Source organism: Scylla paramamosain, chromosome 29 (genome assembly GCF_035594125.1).
Source record: "Scylla paramamosain isolate STU-SP2022 chromosome 29, ASM3559412v1, whole genome shotgun sequence".
Classification (NCBI taxonomy): Eukaryota; Metazoa; Arthropoda; class Malacostraca; order Decapoda; family Portunidae; genus Scylla; species Scylla paramamosain.
The window spans coordinates 15276507-15295895 of record NC_087179.1 but is presented as its reverse complement, the minus strand read 5'-3'; the positions used below and the strand labels follow the sequence as shown (position 1 = coordinate 15295895).

General features: G+C 43.5%; 1 protein-coding gene across 1 annotated transcript in view; it reads left to right on the top strand.

Annotated features, from left to right (window-relative positions):
* LOC135115398 (5'-3' exoribonuclease 1-like) overlaps window positions 1-13173 on the top strand; it is a 29416-nt gene extending 16243 nt beyond the window's left edge. Inside the window, exons 11-23 of the mRNA XM_064032141.1 lie at window positions 1055-1219; window positions 1687-1886; window positions 2009-2210; window positions 2820-2940; window positions 4069-4235; window positions 4858-5042; window positions 6289-6478; window positions 6694-6814; window positions 7795-7988; window positions 11199-11285; window positions 11468-11805; window positions 12282-12446; window positions 12984-13173. Coding sequence (XP_063888211.1) covers window positions 1055-1219; window positions 1687-1886; window positions 2009-2210; window positions 2820-2940; window positions 4069-4235; window positions 4858-5042; window positions 6289-6478; window positions 6694-6814; window positions 7795-7988; window positions 11199-11285; window positions 11468-11805; window positions 12282-12446; window positions 12984-13023 — 2175 coding nt within the window. The 3' untranslated portion in view covers window positions 13024-13173. The remainder of the gene's footprint in view (window positions 1-1054; window positions 1220-1686; window positions 1887-2008; window positions 2211-2819; window positions 2941-4068; window positions 4236-4857; window positions 5043-6288; window positions 6479-6693; window positions 6815-7794; window positions 7989-11198; window positions 11286-11467; window positions 11806-12281; window positions 12447-12983) is intronic.
* Window positions 13174-19389: the final 6216 nt, after the last annotated feature.

Genomic DNA, 19389 nt, shown 5'->3' with positions numbered 1-19389 from the left:
CTACAAGAAAGTTAGCAATGAAAAAAAATATATGTTGCAATTTCTTTCCAGTTCAAAGATTGGATGTGGCTGTAGAACAAGTAAAGATGTCTCAGAGTGATTGGTAATTAGGGAAAGGTGTACCAAGTGGCAGTCAGAGGGTTAAATAGTGAAACAGTGAAATATTCCACATAGACAATGGTGACGAAGAGCCTTCTTCACAGTGCACATGTCACCTGTCAGCTTGTCTTGGTGTTGATCAGCACAACAACAAGGGCCTCGTAAACGTACAAACTTACAGACAGTAGCCCGTCCTGTGTTATTATTTGCATGAGTGGCTTGTAAATTTATACCGATGGAAAATATGCCCATGTAATAGTGCCTTAATTTGTGTTGTGTGTATGTGCTCCACTGTTTTCCTTCTTGTCTTCTTTCTGTGTGTGTGTGTGTGTGTGTGTGTGTGTGTGTGTGTGTGTGTGTGTGTGTGTGTGTGTGTGTGTATTATCTCTTTTCCAACTCTGAAGCACAAAAAGCATAAAGTAAGGTCTGGATGTGTCCTGCCTTGAGTTTCTGTGTTCCTGTATCTCTAGTACCAGTTTCATCTCCTTTTCTTTCTTTTTCATCACTACGTTCTTATTTGTCTTCATCATAATTCTTCTGTTCCTGCTCTTCCATCTCTGTATTCTCTTCCTCTCAGTCTTAGTTCTTTCCCTTTCTACTTGTCTTCCTTTGTCATCTCTTTCTTCCTCTTGAGAATCCTTCTCTTCCCTTTCATATTTTCTTCATTTCCTCCTCCTCATCATCCTCCTATTCTTTCTCAGTACAGCGCAAGCTAAGGGTGGTGATATGGTGGTGCATGGCTGTGGTGTTGAGGAGGCAGTAGTGCAGTTGTGTGTCTGTCCTGTGCTTTTCCTCACCATGCCTGTTTGTTGTGTAACTGTTTGAGATATTTTTGTTGTATTCATTATTAAGTGTGCTGTATGTGTGGGGCAGTTAAGCTCAAGCAAGCACAACCCTCTCATAACTGCCTGGGTTGTGCTCCGCCTGACTCATGTTACCGCTCCATCCCACACAGTTCCACGTGGCCAAGGAGGCAGTGAAGGTCTTCCAGCAGAACAGTCGTGGTGAGAACTTCATCCTGGACATTACAGAGAAGGACACACCTGACCTGAGGGACGTGGCCAACCAGCTGCTGGGCAAAGAGGTGTTTGTGTCCTGGCCGCACCTGGTGGAGGCCAAGGTGGGTCACTGCCTAACTGTTACTCTCCTCTCTGGAGCTGGTACCTTCTGTGGACCTTTTCATTAAATTTCTTTGCTGTCAATGTCCATGGCTGCTCTTACATAAAAATGGCAGAAAAATAAGGGTTCAGGTGTTGTGTTAAGTTGGGTCATGAAGGAGTACAGTTTGGTTAAGTCATTGAGGGGGTTATGTTTCATGAAGGCATGAAGGGACTAAGTTAGGTTAGGTTAAGTTACAGAAGGATTTAAGTTTCGTTGGCTTAAATGATGGAAGGGTTATGTTAAGACAGGAAGAGGTTAAGCTATTCTAAGTTCAGTCATGAAGGATTTAGATTATTTTGGTCTAAGTTATGAAAGATGGAAGTTAATGAAGGGATTAAGGTAGGTTAGGTTACATCATGAAAGGTGGTTATCTTAAGTTTGTTCTTCCATCCTTTCCACCCTCATGGCTTCACCCAAATCCTGCAGGTGGAGGCGGTGAGTGACGCCAAGGACCGTTACCAGCTCGGGGGGGACCAGGAAGTGCAGAGACACATGGTAGAGCACACCCTGAAGGAAGAGTTCTCACTGTCCCGAAACTCCCTCATTTCACACCACCATGACCGCTGGGGCATCAACCTCAACAACACTCCCATCCTTGTGTATGCCGCACCCATGACTGGCAGGAGGTGAGTGTGTGTATGTGTGTGTGTGGGAGAGATGAGGTAAGTTCTCCTGGCCTGAAGTACATGATTTTTTGGTTCATACACACACCAGATCCAAACTTACACACCCACATGCCTTCCCTCAGGTACATCGCAGGGCTGAGTGGCAAGATGACCTTGGAGAAGGTGTGGTCCAAGGTGGTACAGTCCTACCCCCTGCAGACCATTGTGAAGGACATCGGTGTGCACTCCCCTGGCTACCAGATGCACCTCACACCTCAGGAGTATTTTCCCCCACGCACCAAGGTCTTCATGCTGGGCCAGCCGCATTATGGAGCCATGGGGGAGGTGAGAGGAAGGGGAGGGAGTAAGAGAGAGAGAGAGAGAGAGAGAGAGAGAGAGAAAGAGAGAGAGAGAAAGAGAGAGATTAATTTTAGTAATGGGCTGTTTGTCAGTCTATCCATGCGCTGTTAATATTTTGCTCTTTTAGTGATAAATATAATTGTTTAAGATGAGAGAGAGAGAGAGAGAGAGAGAGAGAGAGAGAGAGAGAGAGAGAGAGAGAGAGAGAGATTTAAAGGACCATAACAGAAGGATCACTTGATACTAGAGAAAGAGAGAGCATATTTACTATACTACCTATGGATCTTGGGATAAGGTGAGAGAAAGGTTGGGGTATGAGAGAGAGAGAGAGACTGCCTTCTTTCTTTCCGTAGTAGAGAAATGGATGAATAAGTGTAAAATATGGAAGAGAGAAATCACATTATTTGAACCATCTCTTATTCATTCATATTAGAGAGAAAAATGAATGAGTTTAAATTGTACAAGGCATGATGTTAAATTGGTTTTCTTATTTTTCAGTTTATCTTTAATTTTTATCCTCATCCTTCTAGTTAGTCTGTTATTCTCCATCCCTTACTTTTTGAGCCCTGACCTGTGACCTGATCTCTCTGCCAGGTCATTGAGATTGACCCAAGCCACAAGGGCAGGATTCGCGTGGCCATGACAGTGATGCACGAACCCAGTTTTGATGTGGTGCGGGGCAAGCAGAACCAGCTGGAGGAGCGCTACATGACAGGTGAGGGCCATGCCAGGACTCCCTGGAGCTAGCAGTGACTCTGGTGACAGTAGTAATACTAGAAAAAGTATTTGTAGTGTTTTGTGCCTTACAGTTACTCTGGTGATAGTAGTAACACTAGAAACAGTATTTGTAATGTTTTGTGCCTTACAGTTAATCTAATAACAATAGTGACACTAGAAACAGTATATGTAGTATTTCGTGTTTCACAGCTAATCTGATGGCAGTAGTAACACAAACAGCATATGTAGTGTTTTGTGCCTTACAGTTAATCTGACAACAATAGCATTACTAGGAACAGTATTTTTATTTATCTAAGATTTTTGACTAGTTTTTCATCAGTTCCATTCTAGCAGATTCTCAAATGATCCATTTTTAGAATAGAAATGCAATATATGAAATTTGATGCAAGGGAATCACACTTTTTGTCCATTTCTTTATAGAATATTTTATTAATTGTATTGGTGAGTTTAGGTTTCTATTATGGGACTTTATAAGGGAAGAATTAGTCCCCAGCCTCCCTCCTCTTGACATGCCACCACACTGTCCCTCCTCAGCACACTCACCACACCCTCTTCACGCCTCATCACCCCTTCAGTAAACCTTCACTACCACAACCTGTCTCCCTGTCAGTTTCTTGCAATTTTCACCTATTTATTTTTGTCTGAACAAGACCAGACACCTACCATTGAACACAGAATGAAATTTCCTATCCAACAGTGTATAGCACAACCATTGGGCTCTTGCAAAATTTTGAGCTAGAACGGTTTGAATATCAGGCAAGTTTTTGATGTGTGGGCTGCTTTTATTGTTCCATTACTGACAGCTTTGTTTGTCAGTTGCCTTCTAGGTGTTTTACTGGTGGTAGTAGTAGTAGTAGTAGTAATAGTAGTGGTGGTGGTGATGGCAGTAGTAGTACTAGTAGTAGTAGTAGTAATATTTAATAGTAGTAGCTCAAAAATTTTTATGACCATCTCTAAACATTATATTAGCTCAAAATTAGAAAACCTATCCTTTGAATGTCATCTTTCTTATAAATACTTGCAAAAATTTAATGCAGTAATATGTTCTTTGTCTTCCCACTACACACCAACACCTGATGCCTCACATCCACCTCTCAATCCCCAGCCTACCACGCAGCACAGAGGCTGGGCATATCCTCCCACCTGCTGTCGCGCCTCACCGGGACTGTGTTCCTGGCACCTCCCATGGGTGATGGGCTGCTGGATGAGGCTGAGATGAGGAACAAGCTGAACATTGGACTCAACCTGAAGAACAACAAGAAGAATGAAGAGGTGAGGGGCTTTGGTTACAGGAGCTACAGGAGTTAAAGAGAATAGAAGTTAGGAAAAAGTGATGGAGTTGAAGAGGATTGTACAAATTAAGAGTGACAGAGGAGTTAAAGAGAACTGTACAATTTAAGAAAGAGTGATGGATGAGTTGAAGAGAATTGTAAAAGATAGGAAAGAGTGATGGAGTTAGAGAATTGTGAAAGCTAGGAAAGAGTGATAAAAAAATAGATGTAAGTTAGAAAGGCTGTAGTTTTGTTGTTGTGGTGAGAGAGGAAGAGTGGAAAGAATGACAGAAAGGTGGATGTAAAGAAAAGAGGAGGGTTTTAGTGTGATGCTATTGAAAGGGTGATTGGAAAAGAATGTTAGAGAGAGAGAGAGAGAGAGAGAGAGAGAGTGTGAGGTTCTTATTGTTTGATAATGTCTTAAATCCTCCTCCTCCTCCTCCTCCTCCTCCTCCTCCTCCTCCTCCTCCTCCTCCTCCTCCTCCTCCTACTACTACTACTGTTCAATAACTTCTCTTATCCTCAATCTCTTCCTTTTTCTGGCCTTTTTGTCTGTTCCATTTCCTCTACCTCTCATCCCTCCTCCTCCTCCCTGTCTTCTCCTCCCCCTTCCTCCGCCACAGGTGAGTGGGTACAGCCGCAAGATCAAGGAGGTGGGGGTGGACAAGACAACGTGGCTTTATTCAGACAAGGCGGTGGAAGCCATGATGGAGTACCATGCAAAGTTCCCAGAGATTTTCGACCACCTCTCTGTCAATATTGGCCAGCGTGACATCTTCCACCAGGACGAGGTGTTCGGCGAGGCACAGTGAGTAGTAGTGGTGGTGGTGGTGGTGGTAGTTGTTTGTGATATAGTTTGTTTCTTAGTTCCATTGTGGTTTTGTGTGATTTTTTTTTTTTTTTTTTTTTCATTTCTCTCTCTCTTCCTTTATTTGTTGGTAATTTATCTTTTTGTTTTGTTTTCTTTGTATTCTCTTTTCTGGTTCCTGGTTCCTTCATGGCTTGTTTTTAGTTCTGTTGTGATCTTGTGTGATTCTCTCTCTCTCTCTCTCTCTCTCTCTCTCTCTCTCTCTCTCTCTCTCTCTCTCTCTCTCTCTCTCTCTCTCTCTCTCTCTCTCTCTCTCTCTCTCTCTCTCTTCCCATGCTTGTTGGTTATTTGTCTGTGTTTTTCCTTTGGTATTCTGTTTCCTCTATTTCTGGTGGTGGTGGTGGTGGTGGTGGTGGTGGTGGGTTGCTTGGCTCTTTAGGTCTCATTTTTAGTTTTAGTGTTATTTCTGTTGTTTCCCTCTTTCTATTTTTATTGCTTATTTGTATGAGTTATGTTTTTCTTCTTTTTTATGCTGTTTCCTCTGTTTATGGTGACAGTGGTGGTGGTTGTGGTGGTGGCGGCAGTGACAGTGGTGGCTTGCTTGGTTCTTCCTGTCTTTACTTTTAATTTTAGTGTGATCTTTCCTTTATTTTCTCACTTCCCTCCATATTTATTGCTTATTTGTATGATAAGTGTTTTTTTACTTGATGTACTGTTACCTTGCTTTATTTCTTCTCTCCTTCAAGAATATATTTTATTCATTCTTCTGATCTTCCTAACTTCATGTCTCCCCTCTTCTCTCGGTCTTTCTGCATAAGTCTTTCTATTTTCTCTCACCCCAGTTCTGCCCATGTCTCTAATGCAAGTGTATTCTGAATCATTCATCCCTTTCTCTCACCACTTTTTTGTCCATCTCCCTAATATAAGAGTTAACCAGTATTCTCAATCTTTCATCCCTTTCTCTCATCACTTTTCTGTCCACATCCCTAAAGCAAGAGTTGACCAGTATTCTCAGTCTTTCATCTTTTCACTCGTAAACTGAAACTTCATGCCAGCTTCTGTATTTCTGCCTTTGTAGAATGACTTTTAGCCCTTTTTCTTTAGGGACTGACACTTCCATGAATCTTTTTATTTATGCTAAAATATTTGTTGCTTTTGGCCAGTACCCCTCTTACATATAATTTTTGTTTTATTATTTTTCAAACATGTTATCATCCCGTTCCCTTTATTTCTCCATCCACTGCAGCAAGGAGAGAGTGGTGGAGCTGGCAGAGTGGCTCAAGACGTCAGAGTTTGCCAAGGCGGAGCGGCAGCCTTGCGGGACACAGACGTTGGGAGAGGCTGTAGTGGCGTGTGTGGCAGAGGAAGTGGACAAGGCCAACACTGTGCGGGCCAAGGTGGTCAAGATGCAAGTCAGGCCTCACCTGCTCTTTAAGGTACATGTGTGTGAGTCTGGAGATGGAATATGGTGGCTCCTTATTGTTTTAAATCCTCCTATACTTCATGCTGTAGAAAGGCAGGAGTATTTACAGGTCTATAAGCAGAATACAAGGACTCCTTATTGCCTTAAATCCTCCTATACCTCATGCATTAGATAGGCAGGAGTGTTTGACTGAACTGTCCTAACTGTTGCCTGTGTTGTGCATTGCAGCCCAACCCCCTCCAGGGCAGCACTCCCCCCGACCACACTGTGACCTTCCAGATGTTTGATCGTGTCGTCAATGTGAGGGAGGGCTTCTCCGTTCCTCTCGGTGCTCGGGGAACCATCATAGGTGAGTCCGTGTTGGTAATTGATCGATGGTTAGATATTGCCACCATCATGATTTTGTTTTTATGTCAATTTTTTTCTTCTGGGGTTGAACAGCTTGTGAGTGTCTCCTACTTCCTTGTGGCTGTGAAAGATGCTCTCTCATTTGTACCCTTCTGTCCTCCTCTCTCATGTTTATCCTTCTGTCCTCCTCTCTCATGTTTATTCTTTTGTCCTCCTCCCTCATGTGTACCCTTCTCCTTTCCTCCTCCTCTCTCATGTTTACCCTTCTGTCCTCCTCCCTCATGTTTACCCTTCTCCTGTCCTCCTGTCATGTTTACCCTTCTCCTGTCCTCCTCCTGTCATATTTACCCTTCTTCTGCCCTCCTCCCTCATGTCTACCCTTCTGTTCTTCTCCTTTCATTGTCTCCAGGTCTTCTTTGGTCCTCCAGCTGGTCTGCTTCTAACTGTTCTGTATATGTAGATAGGTAGATGACGCTAAAGTGACGAAAATAAAGAACATATAGTGTGGTGATAGAACAGAGGACACCAGCTCCCATTTCAAGATACCTTTATACCAAGAATATTACTGGACCGATCTTCAAATCTTGCTGGGGTCGTAGTGTTTTGTTTTATGTAGTAATGCAAAATTGATACGTGTAGAGTAATGAACGCTCTTACTGTAACAGCTTCACAAAGACCAAAGGGAACCAGGGAAATGACAAGCAGAAGTAGTTGTTTCAGGTTGTAGTTGCCCGAAATATTGTGTGCTTGTCATCACTTCTTTGGGCAAGTGTACTGCATCTGTGTCACTGATATCCCTGCCTCTCACCACCACTGGGGACTCAGCTACTCAACATCCTACCTTGCCTCACCACCAGCCACTCCACACCCTGCCTTGCCTCATCACCAGCTACTCCACACCCTCCTTGATGCACCACCAGCTACTCCACACCCTACCTTGCCTCACCACCAGCTGCTCCACACCCTGCCTTGCCTCAACAGGAATCCAGCCGGGGGAGAAACAGGCTGACGTTCTGTACGACATCCTGTTTGACGAGGCGTTCCCTGGTGGCCTGACCCTGCGTGGCAAAGTGTCAGAGCAGCGGTGTTACTCCCTCCACTGGGCTGCCCTTATCAACATCACCCATGGGTGCCGCTCCCCCACTGGCCAGGCGCCCCCCACACAGATCTACCAGGTGAGGGGATGTGTGTGTTGGTGTTGTTTTGGGGGTGTGGTGAGGTGTGGGGTGAGGGTATTTATTTATTTATTTATTTATTTATTTTTGTGGAATGAGGAATTTATTTCCTTTTGTTAGTCTTTTTATGTTTCTCTTTTATGTTTTTAGGTTTTATTTGCTTTGTTTTTTTATGTAAGAAAGACACTGGCCAAGGGCAACAAAAATCCAATAAAAAAGATGCCCACTGAAATGCCAGTCCCATAAAAGGGTCAAAGCAGTGGTCAAAAATTGATGAATAAGTGTCTTGAAACCTCCCTCTTGAAGGAATTCAAGTCATAGGAAGGTGGAAACACAGAAACAGGCAGGGAGTTCTAGAGTTTACCAGAGAAAGGGATGAATGATTGAGAGTACTGGTTAACTCTTGCATTAGAGAGGTGGACAGAATAGGGGTGAGAGAAAGAAGAAAGTCTTGTGCAGCGAGGCTGTGGGAGGAGGGGAGGCATGCAGTTAGCAAGATCAGAAGAGCAGTTAGCATGAAAATAGCAGTAGAAGACAGCTAGAGATGCAACATTGCGGCAGTGAGAGAGAGGCTGAAGACAGTCAGTTAGAGGAGAGGAGTTGAGATGAAAAGCTTTTGATTCCACCCTGTCTAAAAGAACAGTATGAGTGGAATCCCCCCCAGACAAGTGAAGCATACTCCATACATGGACAGATAAGACCCTTGTACAGAGTTAGCAGCTGGGGGGGTGAGAAAAACTGGCGGAGACATCTCAGAACGCCAAACTTCATAGAAGCTGTTTTAGCTAGAGATGAGATGTGAAGTTTCCAGTTCAGATTATAAGTAAAGGACAGACCAAAGATGTTCAGTGTAGAAGAGGGGGGCAGTTGAGTGTCATTGAAGAAGAGGGGATAGTTGTCTGGAAGGTTGTGTCGAGTTGATAGATGGAGGAATTGAGTTTTGAGGCATTGAACAATACCAAGTTTGCTCTGCCACAATCAGAAATTTTAGAAAGATCAGAAGTCAAGCGTTCTGTGGCTTCCCTGCATGAAATGTTTACCTCCTGAAGGGTTGGACGTCTATGAAAAGACGTGGAAAAGTGCAGGGTGGTATCATCAGCGTAGGAGTAGATAGGACAAGAAGTTTGGTTTAGAAGATCATTAATGAATAATAAGAAGAGAGTGGGTGACAGGACAGAACCCTGAGGAACACCACTGTTAATAGATTTAGGAGAAGAACAGTGACCGTCTACCACAGAAGCAATAGAACAGTTAGAAAGGAAACTTGAGATGAAGTTACAGAGAGAAGGAGAGAAGCTGTAGGAGGGTAGTTTGGAAATCAAAGCTTTGTGCCAGACTCTATCAAAAGCTTTTGATATGTCCAAGGTAACAGCAAAAGTTTCACCAAAATCTCTAAAAGAGGATGACCAAGACTCAGTAAGGAAAGCCAAAAGATCACCAGTAGAGCGGCCTTGACGGAACCCATACTAGCGATCAGATAGAAGGTTGTGAAGTGATAGATGTTTAAGAATCTTCCTGTTGAGGATAGATTAAAAAACTTTAGATAGGCAGTAAATTAAAGCAATAGGACGGTAGTTTGAGGAATTAGAACGGTTGCCCTTTTTAGGAACAGGTTGAATGTAGGCAAACTTCGAGTAGGAAGGAACAGACAGACAGAGCTGAAAGAGTTTGACTAGGCAAGGTGCAAGCACGGAGGCACAGTTTCAGAGAACAATAGGAAGGACCCCATCAGGTCCATAAGCCTTCCGAGGGTTTAGGCCAGTGAGGGCATGGAAAACATCATTGCGAAGAATTTTAATAGGTGGCATGAAGTAGTCACAGGGTGGAGGAGAGGGAGGGAACAAGCCCAGAATCATTCAAGGTAGAGTTTTTAGCAAAGGTTTGAGCAAAGAGTTCAGCTTTAGAAATAGATGTGATAGCAGTGGTGCCATCTGGTTGAAACAGAGGAGGGAAAGAAGAAGCAAAGTTATTGGAGATATTTTTGGCTAGATGCCAGAATTCACGAGGGGAGTTAGATCTTGAAAAGTTTTGACACTTTTCTGTTAATGAAGGAGTTTTTTGGCTAGTTTGAGAACAGACTTGGCATGGTTCCGGGCAGAAATATAAAGTGCATGAGATTCTGGTGATGGAAGGCTGAAGTACCTTTTGTGGGCCACCTCTCTATCATGTATAGCACAAGAACAAGCTGTGTTAAACCAAGGTTTAGAAGGTTTAGGATGAGAAAATGAATGAGGAATGTACGCCTCCATGCCAGACACTATCACCTCTGTTATGCGCTCAGCACACCAAGACGGGTCAGTGAAGGGAGAGGAAAGCCAAAGCTGGTGGTGAACATTGAAGTCTCTAAGAATGGAGATCTCTGCAAAAGGGAAGAGAGTAAGAATGTGCTCCACATTGGAAGGTTAAGTAGTCAAAGAATTTCTTATAGTCAGAGGAGTCAGGTGAGAGGTATACAGCACAGATAAATTTTAGTTTGAGAGTGACTCTGTAGTCGTAGCCAGATGGTGGAAAACTCGGAATATTCAAGAGCGTGGGGCACAAGAGCAGGTTAAGTCACTGTGCACATAAACGCAGCATCCAGCTTTGGATTGAAAATGAGGATAGAGAAAGTAAGAGGGAACAGAAAAGGGGCTCCTATCAGTTGCTGAGGATGTTATTATCTTTTGTTTATCTTTTTTTTGTTTTAGGTATGTTTTTATCTCTTGTTTGTCTGTGATGAGGTTATGGTCTAGTTTCCTGTATATATATATATATATTATATATATATAATATATATATATATATATATATATATATATATATATATATATATATATATATATATATATATATATATATATATATATATATATATATATATTTTTTTTTTTTTCCTATCTATTTATGGGTTTATGTTTATCTGTGTGTTTATATGCTCTCGCTCTCTCTCTCTCTCTCCTCCTCTCCTCATCTCTCTCTCTCTCTCCTCTCTCTCTCTCTCTCTCCTCTCTCTCTCCTCTCCTCTCTCTCTCTCTCCTCCTCTCTCTCTCTCTCTCTCTCTCTCTCTCTCTCTCCATCTTTTTTTACTGTGTTTGTCTGTTTCTTTCTCTTTACCTGTCTCTGCCTCAGTCCATCTGTTTCTCTCCATCTCTGTCCCTCTCTGTTGATCTGTTTCTCTCACTCCCTCCCTCATGAAGCTAAGTAAACCTTCACTTCTGCCCCACCTTCCAGCCACCTCAGGACAACAGATGGTCACAGCCGCCCAACTTCAACAGGAATGACAACAACAGGAACTACAGTCACCAGTCAGCTCCTGTGGTGAGTGTGTGGTGTAGTGGTGGTGTGGTAAAGAGTGGAGTGAATGTGTGTGGTGGAGTGACACTTGCTTGCGTGGTACTGTGGTGTGGTGGATGGATGTGGTTTTGTGTGTGTGTGTGTGTGTGTGTGTGTGTGTGTGTGTGTGTGTGTGTGTGTGCCTGTCTCATTACATTAAATTACAGAGATGGCAGCAGCAACAGCCACAACAGCAGCAAACCCCAGCAGAGGTACCAAACTCCACAACAGCAACAACAGCAGCAGCAGCAGCAACAACAGTACCGATATCAGCCTCCCCAGCAGCAACAGCAGCAGCAAAGATACCAACAACCACAAAGATACCAACACCCTCACCAGCAGCAGCAGCAGCAGCAGCAGCAGCAGCAGAAATACCAATCCCCACAGGCCCCTCAGCACCAACAGCAACAGCAGGCAAGGAACAAAGGCAGCATTGGTCTCTCGGCATCTCTCATGGCTGGCTTGAGAGCACCTTCCAGACAGCATGTCAAAAAGTACACCCTTGGTAAGTGGTGGTGACAATGATATTAACATAGTAGGACAGTCATGAGGTGGTAAGGTGACTGCATAAGGTCAGTTAACCAACACAACACAGCTCCAGTTAATGCTATTCTTATTCCATCATTGTTATCATTGTTATTTTTGTTTGACATTTCCCTCATGGGTTTGGATGCCTTTTTGTGGTCATAGGTGCCCTCCCTGATGTATGTCTCTCTTTGGTCTTCATCCACACACCACCTCTTATCCTGTTAGCTGCTCCCTCTTGTGGCATAAGTCTTCAGATCAACCTTGGTGCTTTAAAACATGAGATGTACCAAGTCTTTATACATCTCCTGTCTTTCTTTCTTTCTCTCCTCTGTCAGTGTTATCATGAGTAACAAGTCTTGGTGTTAGTGTCAGTGCATCACCTTTCTTACCTCCATCAGTGTTATTGTGAGTAGCAACAACCTCTCATGTGTTCCCTCTTCCTCTCTCCATCAGCAGGGTAACACTAACACCCACAGCCCCGAGCATGGTGGTCCTCAGCCCCCAGACCCACACCAGCTGCCCAGCCCTGCCAGTCTGCGCATTGCTCAGCCCCAGGGAAAGTGTATGGCTAATGGTGACCTTAACCAAACCAAACCACAGTCACCTTCAAAGAGTCAGGTGGTTGTCTCTCATGCTGTTTTTTATTTGCTATTTTGAGGGAGTGTTTAAAACTCTCTCTCTCTCTCTCTCTCTCCTCTCTCTCTCTCTCTCTCTCTCTCTCTCTCCTCTCTCTCTCTCTCTCCTCTCTCTCTCTCTCTCTCTCTCTCTCTCTCTCTCTCTCTCTCTCTCTCTCTCTCTCTCTCTCTCTCTCTCTCTCTCTCTCTCTCTCTCTCTCTCCTCTCTCTTTTCCCTTTTTTTCTTGCTGTTATGAAAGAAAACCATGTGAAAGTAAGATTGATTTGCTTAGTTAAGGTAGAAATCTTGTCTTCCCTCATTATTATTATTATTATTATTATTATTTTTTTTTTTTTTTTTGCCCCTCCCATTGCCTCTGCTATTGTGAAAAAGATTGTTATCATAGAAAATGTAAACATTTCATGTTATCTTTTTTTCTATGCAGATGTGAAACAAAATGTATATTGAAAAGAACCAGTTTGTTTGTTTGTATTCAGAATGACATGACTTCTTTCGCTTATCATCCTCCTTGACTTCCAGCAGCGGAAGATTGTGGAGATTAAGTCTGCGGATGAAATAGAGTGTGTGGTGCACGGAACATACTACTCTTATGTGTCCAAGATCCTGCAGAAAGGCCTGGTGAAGCCCTCCCCTCACTCCCTCATCCCTTGCTACCCCTTTGTGCCCCTCAACACAGGGGGGCCGCGCTCCTACCAGCTGTACATCTTCATCAACATGCGGCAAGCCATGAGGGACGGCATCAAGTTCTTCACATCGGGGGAGCGGCAGGTGTTGTGCTCGGGGGATGCACAGGGGTGTCTTCTACCCAAGTACTTCAGTCAGGTGGTGGATGCAGAGACGAGGGCAGTGATATACCCGAAACCTCAAGGCCAGGGTGTCAGTGTGAATGTGAACGGCCCGCCAATGAATGTCAAGACACCACCAGGCCTTGGGAGAGGAGCACCGATCTCCACAGCACAGAAGTCACATGGTGGCATGTACAATGACATCTGGTCACAGGTGCAGCGTCTGGATGCCGATAAGGTGAACCTGAGGCCATACCAGGGACAGAACACCCAGCACAGGGCCAGTCCTGGGCGAGTGGAGGTGTCAGTGGACGACATCTTCCGTGGGGCTGCCAACCACACCCGGCACCCACAGCCTCACCCACACCTCCCACAGAATCCACAGTCCAAGGGTGAGCCAAACATAATGAGTCTGTTGACTGCTGCACACCAGTCTTATGCCCTCTCCAACTCCTCCACTGCTGCCACCTCCACCACCACCACCACCACCACGCCACACAAGAATGGATCGCCAGCCAAGTCTGCCTTTGTACCCACTCAAGTCATACGGAATCAAACACCACGCAAGCCGAAGCCTAATGGGCAGGAGCGCACACACAGTAATAAAGCCGAGGGCGGTGCCAATGCAATCCCACAGCAGCAACAGCAGCAGCAGCAACAGCAAAGGAAGGACAACCAGAACAGCAGTCATCAGCACCAGCAGAAGCAGAGTCAGGGATCAGAAGGAGCGGCCAAACCCAGAAAACAAGTACGGAATAGACTGGCGGTGCGTTTTGATCAGATTCCAGGGAAGAAGGACTGAAGGCCTTGTGGGAGTTCATCACCGTCTTCCCCAGCTACTTAACACTGGATAACCAAATCTTCTTTGTTGTGATGTCAGTTGATTCACCAGGCTCTCAGTCGTTTGGTCTGTACCTTGTGTCTACTTCCAGAGAATTTTGTGTGCATGCGAAGGGTGAGGTGTGCATTCATTCAGGTTTAGTGATAAATAGAACTTTGGTCATTACCAGAATTAATTTAGTCAATTTACCCCAGGTCTTGATCTATTTAGTCAGGACATTTTGCTTGTCTTAGTTTTGTCAGTTTGGCTCTTGCTGTATCTACTTGTATTTGTTGTTCAGTATGTCTCTGTCTCCCTCTCTCCCTCTGTGTTTGCTACAAGATGAGAGGTGCCACTGGGGCCCTCTGAATTTTATAGGAGCCTGTACTGACTGATGCTCCCAGTATGGAGAAAGTTTGTGCAGGCCAGTGTATACCACTACTATTGTACTGTGTGTGTGTGTGTGTGTGTGTGTGTGTGTGTGGCAGATAATTGTGGGCTTTAATAACTCACTATAACACAATTTTTATTAAGTACTACGTAGTAATGTATATAATTTGAGTGAAATGTACAGTGACCATATGTGTGTGTGTATGTGTGTGTGTGTGTGTGTGAGTGAGTGAATGTTTGTGTAGATTTATAACTTCAACTCAGTCTGTTGTGTGCCTCTATACAACACATCAAGTCAATCTACGTTAACTGAAGCAAGTGGCCAGCTGGGTGACGCCACAAAGATGGTGTTGGTCTTGTCGTCTGTGCAATGTAACTCAGCATCGTGACTTGCCACGAGTTATGTAGATTAGGTAGAAGCGGAAACACTGACAAAGACTGAAAGACTGTGTGAAAAGTGGCTGTAGTGCAGCACCCTGAGATTATTTGTTTTACAGGGGGAAAGTAGTAGAAAGTGTGAGGATGAGGGAGTGTATATGAGTGTGTAGATGTGCAAGATGTAAGAGAGACAGGAAAAATTGAGGTTATTAAGAGAATACATGTGAGTATTGGAGATGTGCTGATTGCGAGAGAAGTAAAGCACGGAGATGGTTTGACCATTGAGACAGAATGGCTGAGAGTGAGATGACAAAGTGATTATAAAGTAGTGTGTATGTGTATGTGTAGATGCAGTGGGGTGTGAGAGGGAGAGATAAGTGTAATGATAAAGAGATAGAGTGTGTATGAGTATTGGAGTGAGAAGCAGTTGAGGCTATGAAGAAAGTATAAGTGAGTATGGCATTGTGTGAAACATGGAGAGGAAATACTGAGAATACAAAAAGAATTATATTGTAGATTTGAAGGGTAAGCAGAAAAAAAAAAAAAAGGGAGAATATATTTGAGTGTAGGCAATAGCATAGAGAAAAACAAAAGAAAAAAAAGTGACATGACAAAGAGAGCAAGTATATATGATTAAGGACACAGGGACACAAGATACAGGATAGTGCAGTGGTGTGTGTCAGTGTGCCTGTCTTGCCGGGCACTGAACTATCCGTCCAGGAAGATGTGTGTGTTTACTCCTGGCCGTGGGTGACAGCTCCTGCCTCAGGCTTGGGTGGTGTAGCCTGCCGTGGTGTAGAGTGTGTCGTAATAATTGCATGTGTGAAGCATTGCCATCGTGTTATGTATAACTATTTATTTTTTGTTTTGTGTTTACATTCACCTTAGTTGTGATTGCATTACATATTGCATTTTTTTATTATTATTTTTATTTTTTTCTTGTGATGTGGCCCAGTTGAGATTGTTTCATTAATGTCCTTATCAATTTACATACAGTTTGTGTAGTAATTATAATTTTCTCAATTCTATACAATTTTGTCAATAATGTAGTGGCAGCTGTGTGATTACCTCCGTGTCATGCTGTGCTTGTGCTAATGGACTGGGGAATGTGTGATGTTTTTTCCCTTGTCCATTTCATGCTGGCAGTGATGTGATGATTGACAGAGCGCCTGGAAACATGACAGAGAGGTAAACTTAAGACAGGACTCGTCGTGGTTTGTACTCACCTTTGTATTTATCACTCAAGCTCATTGAAGTATGATAAAGTCACAGTTAGTCTAAGCACGATTAGCAGCAAAAGCCACAGCCGGAATACACTCGGCTCTCCCTTACTAGAGATCTTCTTGAGGAATATCCACTGAAAAGAATAGAGTCCCTTTGAGGAAGTCCTACATGTATACCTCATGGCTTCCTGCAGCTTCCCTTATGTTATGTTGTAGTACTTCTCTGTTTACCCAGTCAAGTTAATACAGTGGTGGTCACAAGCTGAGAAACCTGCACTACTCATCTCCACTGTGTTTTGTGTTCTCCTGTCAAAAGTCTTATGATCTGCTTACAATCTCCTGACAAAACTTGATGGTTGATAGATTCCTAGCAGATCAGGGGGCTCTAGATTGTGCTTTGCTTTAGTCTTAAGTCTTGTGATCTGCTGACAGTCTCCTGACAAAACTTGGTGGTTGATAGATTCTTAGCAGATCAGAGGACTTGAAATTGTCTTAACTTCTCTGATTTGCTGACAGTCTCCTTACAAAGTGTGAGGGTTGATAGATTTTCAGCAGATCACAGGACTCACAATTGTGCTTTGCTTAAATCTTAAGTCCTCTGATCTGCTAATAATCTGATACTCAAGACTGAGGGAAAACTTGAAGTACAGTGGAAAGGACTTTGGTGTATTACTTAGCTTCTGACTGTGACTGTACCATATTATTAAGGAGATGCTGTGTGTGTGTGCATTTGTGTGATTCCCTCGTTTGAGTTACCATTACTACAGATTATGGGAATGAAATCTGGGCTGTCCTGAACTGATAGTGGGCTTATTTACCATTGCTATGTGGGAGGGTTAGGTGAAGCACACCACTTCACTCCTGATGTAAAGCACTATTTCTAGGAAGAGGCCAGTTTGTTATGTCTGAAAGCTGCCTCTTGTGGTTGTACCAGTGAGGTGTTTAATGAACTCAGGCCATCATACAATGGTAGCCACTGTGTACTGTCTTCAAACAGCGGTCACTCAAGATTTTACTGACTTTCTTGTGCTTTATTGATAGTTCACTGTGTATGTTTTGTTTGAAGACACTGAAGATTTGTTATACTTGCCTCTTGTAATGATCAAGAGTTTGTTAAATGTAAGGCTTATTTGAGAAGCTACATTTGTTATATCCCATACTTACTATATTGAAGGTTTGCTGTATTAACATTGTCTGTATAAGTGTGGAGGGATAGATGGTGCCATCCTACACACACACACATACACACACACACACACACACACACACACACACACTCAGACATATGATGATCTGAAGTGTTCATATGTGCTGGTTTAAGTGTGTGTATGTGTGTGGCTCGGCTTTGGAAACTCATCAACTATTGTGTAAGATGGAATTTGGGTGATGAAAGTCCTGTGTATTCCATTGCACTCATTCCAAGTGAGGGAGAGTTGAGTGTTTCATGTGGTGATGGATATTTCTACAGTTGCAATCAATTTTTATATTGCTTTAATGTAAATAATATGTACTGTATAGGCCAGGTGTGTAGAGTTGGGGTGAGTACAGGACAGTTAATAGACAAAGAGAGACGCCGATCCTTCTATATTTGTTGGTTCTTAGAGTCTTTGTGTCATGGCTATCCCTTCAAAGAGATTTTTAGGAGAAAGCATTGGATATAGATTAATAGATAGATAGATAGACACACAGATAGATAGTCTTTCCTACGTACATCCCTCTTGAACCTAACTGCCCCCCCCCCCCATCCCTAAAATGTACAAACCTCCTTCAGATAATCTAACCCTCTTGTTATAACAGTCATTTAATTTCCAGCAACCAATCCAGTGCTTCATTGACTTAAATATTGAGTAGTGTGGCCAGGCATTGAACCATTAACAGGAGGCTCAAGACACAGCACATAAGCCAAGTCCAAATGACTTACTGATGTTCTTGTGTCAATTTAGAATGTCCCTCCACTAACACCTTCACTCCCCCCAAGATGCTGCAGGAGGCGAACTATGCACCACACACGTTACAATGCCTGGTTCTGTGCCATATATATAGATATCTTGCAACTTTGTCAAGAGTTTGCTATACGTATATCTTTGTGTGAAAAGTTGTGTGGGTTCTATTCTTGTAATGTTCTTGTGAGCTCTATACAGGGTAATACTGAGGAGTGGAAGTGTGTGTGTGTGTGTGTGTGTGTGTGTGTGTGTGTGTGTGTGTGTGTGTGTGTGTGTGTGTGTGTGTGTGTGTGTGTGTGTGTGTGTGTGTGAGACAATTGAACACTAAGAGGAGAGACAGAAAGTCATGTTTGCAATAGTAGACAAAAGAATATTTTACCTGTGTCCATCAGGTACCTCCAGTATTGCACTATATTACATGTTCATGATAACCATTGATAACCAGAGTGGTGATGACTGAAGACTATGCAATGTACTAATAGTCTGTGTTGTTCTGTACTTATATACATTGTGAATCTCTCACGTGTCAGTGTGTGGCACACATCAAGAGTCATCAACGTGATTCACTTCGTCTTGCTGTGAAGTGACTAATATGACCGACATTTCGTAAAGCTAACTTTGTGTTTGTGAAGTGACCGATATTTCATGATGCCTGAAGTGACTCATACTTTACATGACTATTTGTAAGTCATTTGCTTTCCGTACATTGTGTGAGGTGTTTCCAAGTACACAGGTTGCATGCCGTGTGTCGTGTGGCAGAGGTGACATATCAAAGGTTGTGTTGTGGTGATACAGATGAGCTTTAAGGCCTGTGTTTCTTTGACGTTTTGCTCTCATCTCCACTACTTTTAACAGGTTCTAGTGGAAGTTATTATAGGTTTCAAGGGTGTTTTCATGATTCTAGTGGTAGGTAGGTCATCATCAGCAGGGGAAATATACCCGTGAGAGCACAACTAATTAACTCTGGCCTTTGAAAATAGTGGTGCTAAGAGAACAAGGCGTTTAAGAACAGTGGCCCATGTCCCATCCGTGAAGGTCTGGTGAAGGGAAGACACGGGATGAGGCGTTGCGTCTCTGATACAGCGACCCCTCCCGGTGTGATGAATGTTGATATGTACAATTATGTGGTACAAAATATATTTATTCCCAGTCAGGAGGATCACGCTTCTCACACACCACAGTGCCGCGTGCCTCGGGATGGCACCATTGATTTTCTTAGCAGAGAGGAGAGATAGATGGCCCTCCATGCTTACTGCAGCACCCGGTCACCCGAGCCAGACAGGGAGGGCAGGGGAGGTGTGCAGGGGTGTCTGGACCGTGTGTCTGGCCGTGATAATTCGTAATGCTAGAAACAATGCGTGCTGTCTCGCTGCAGCGCCTGCCTGG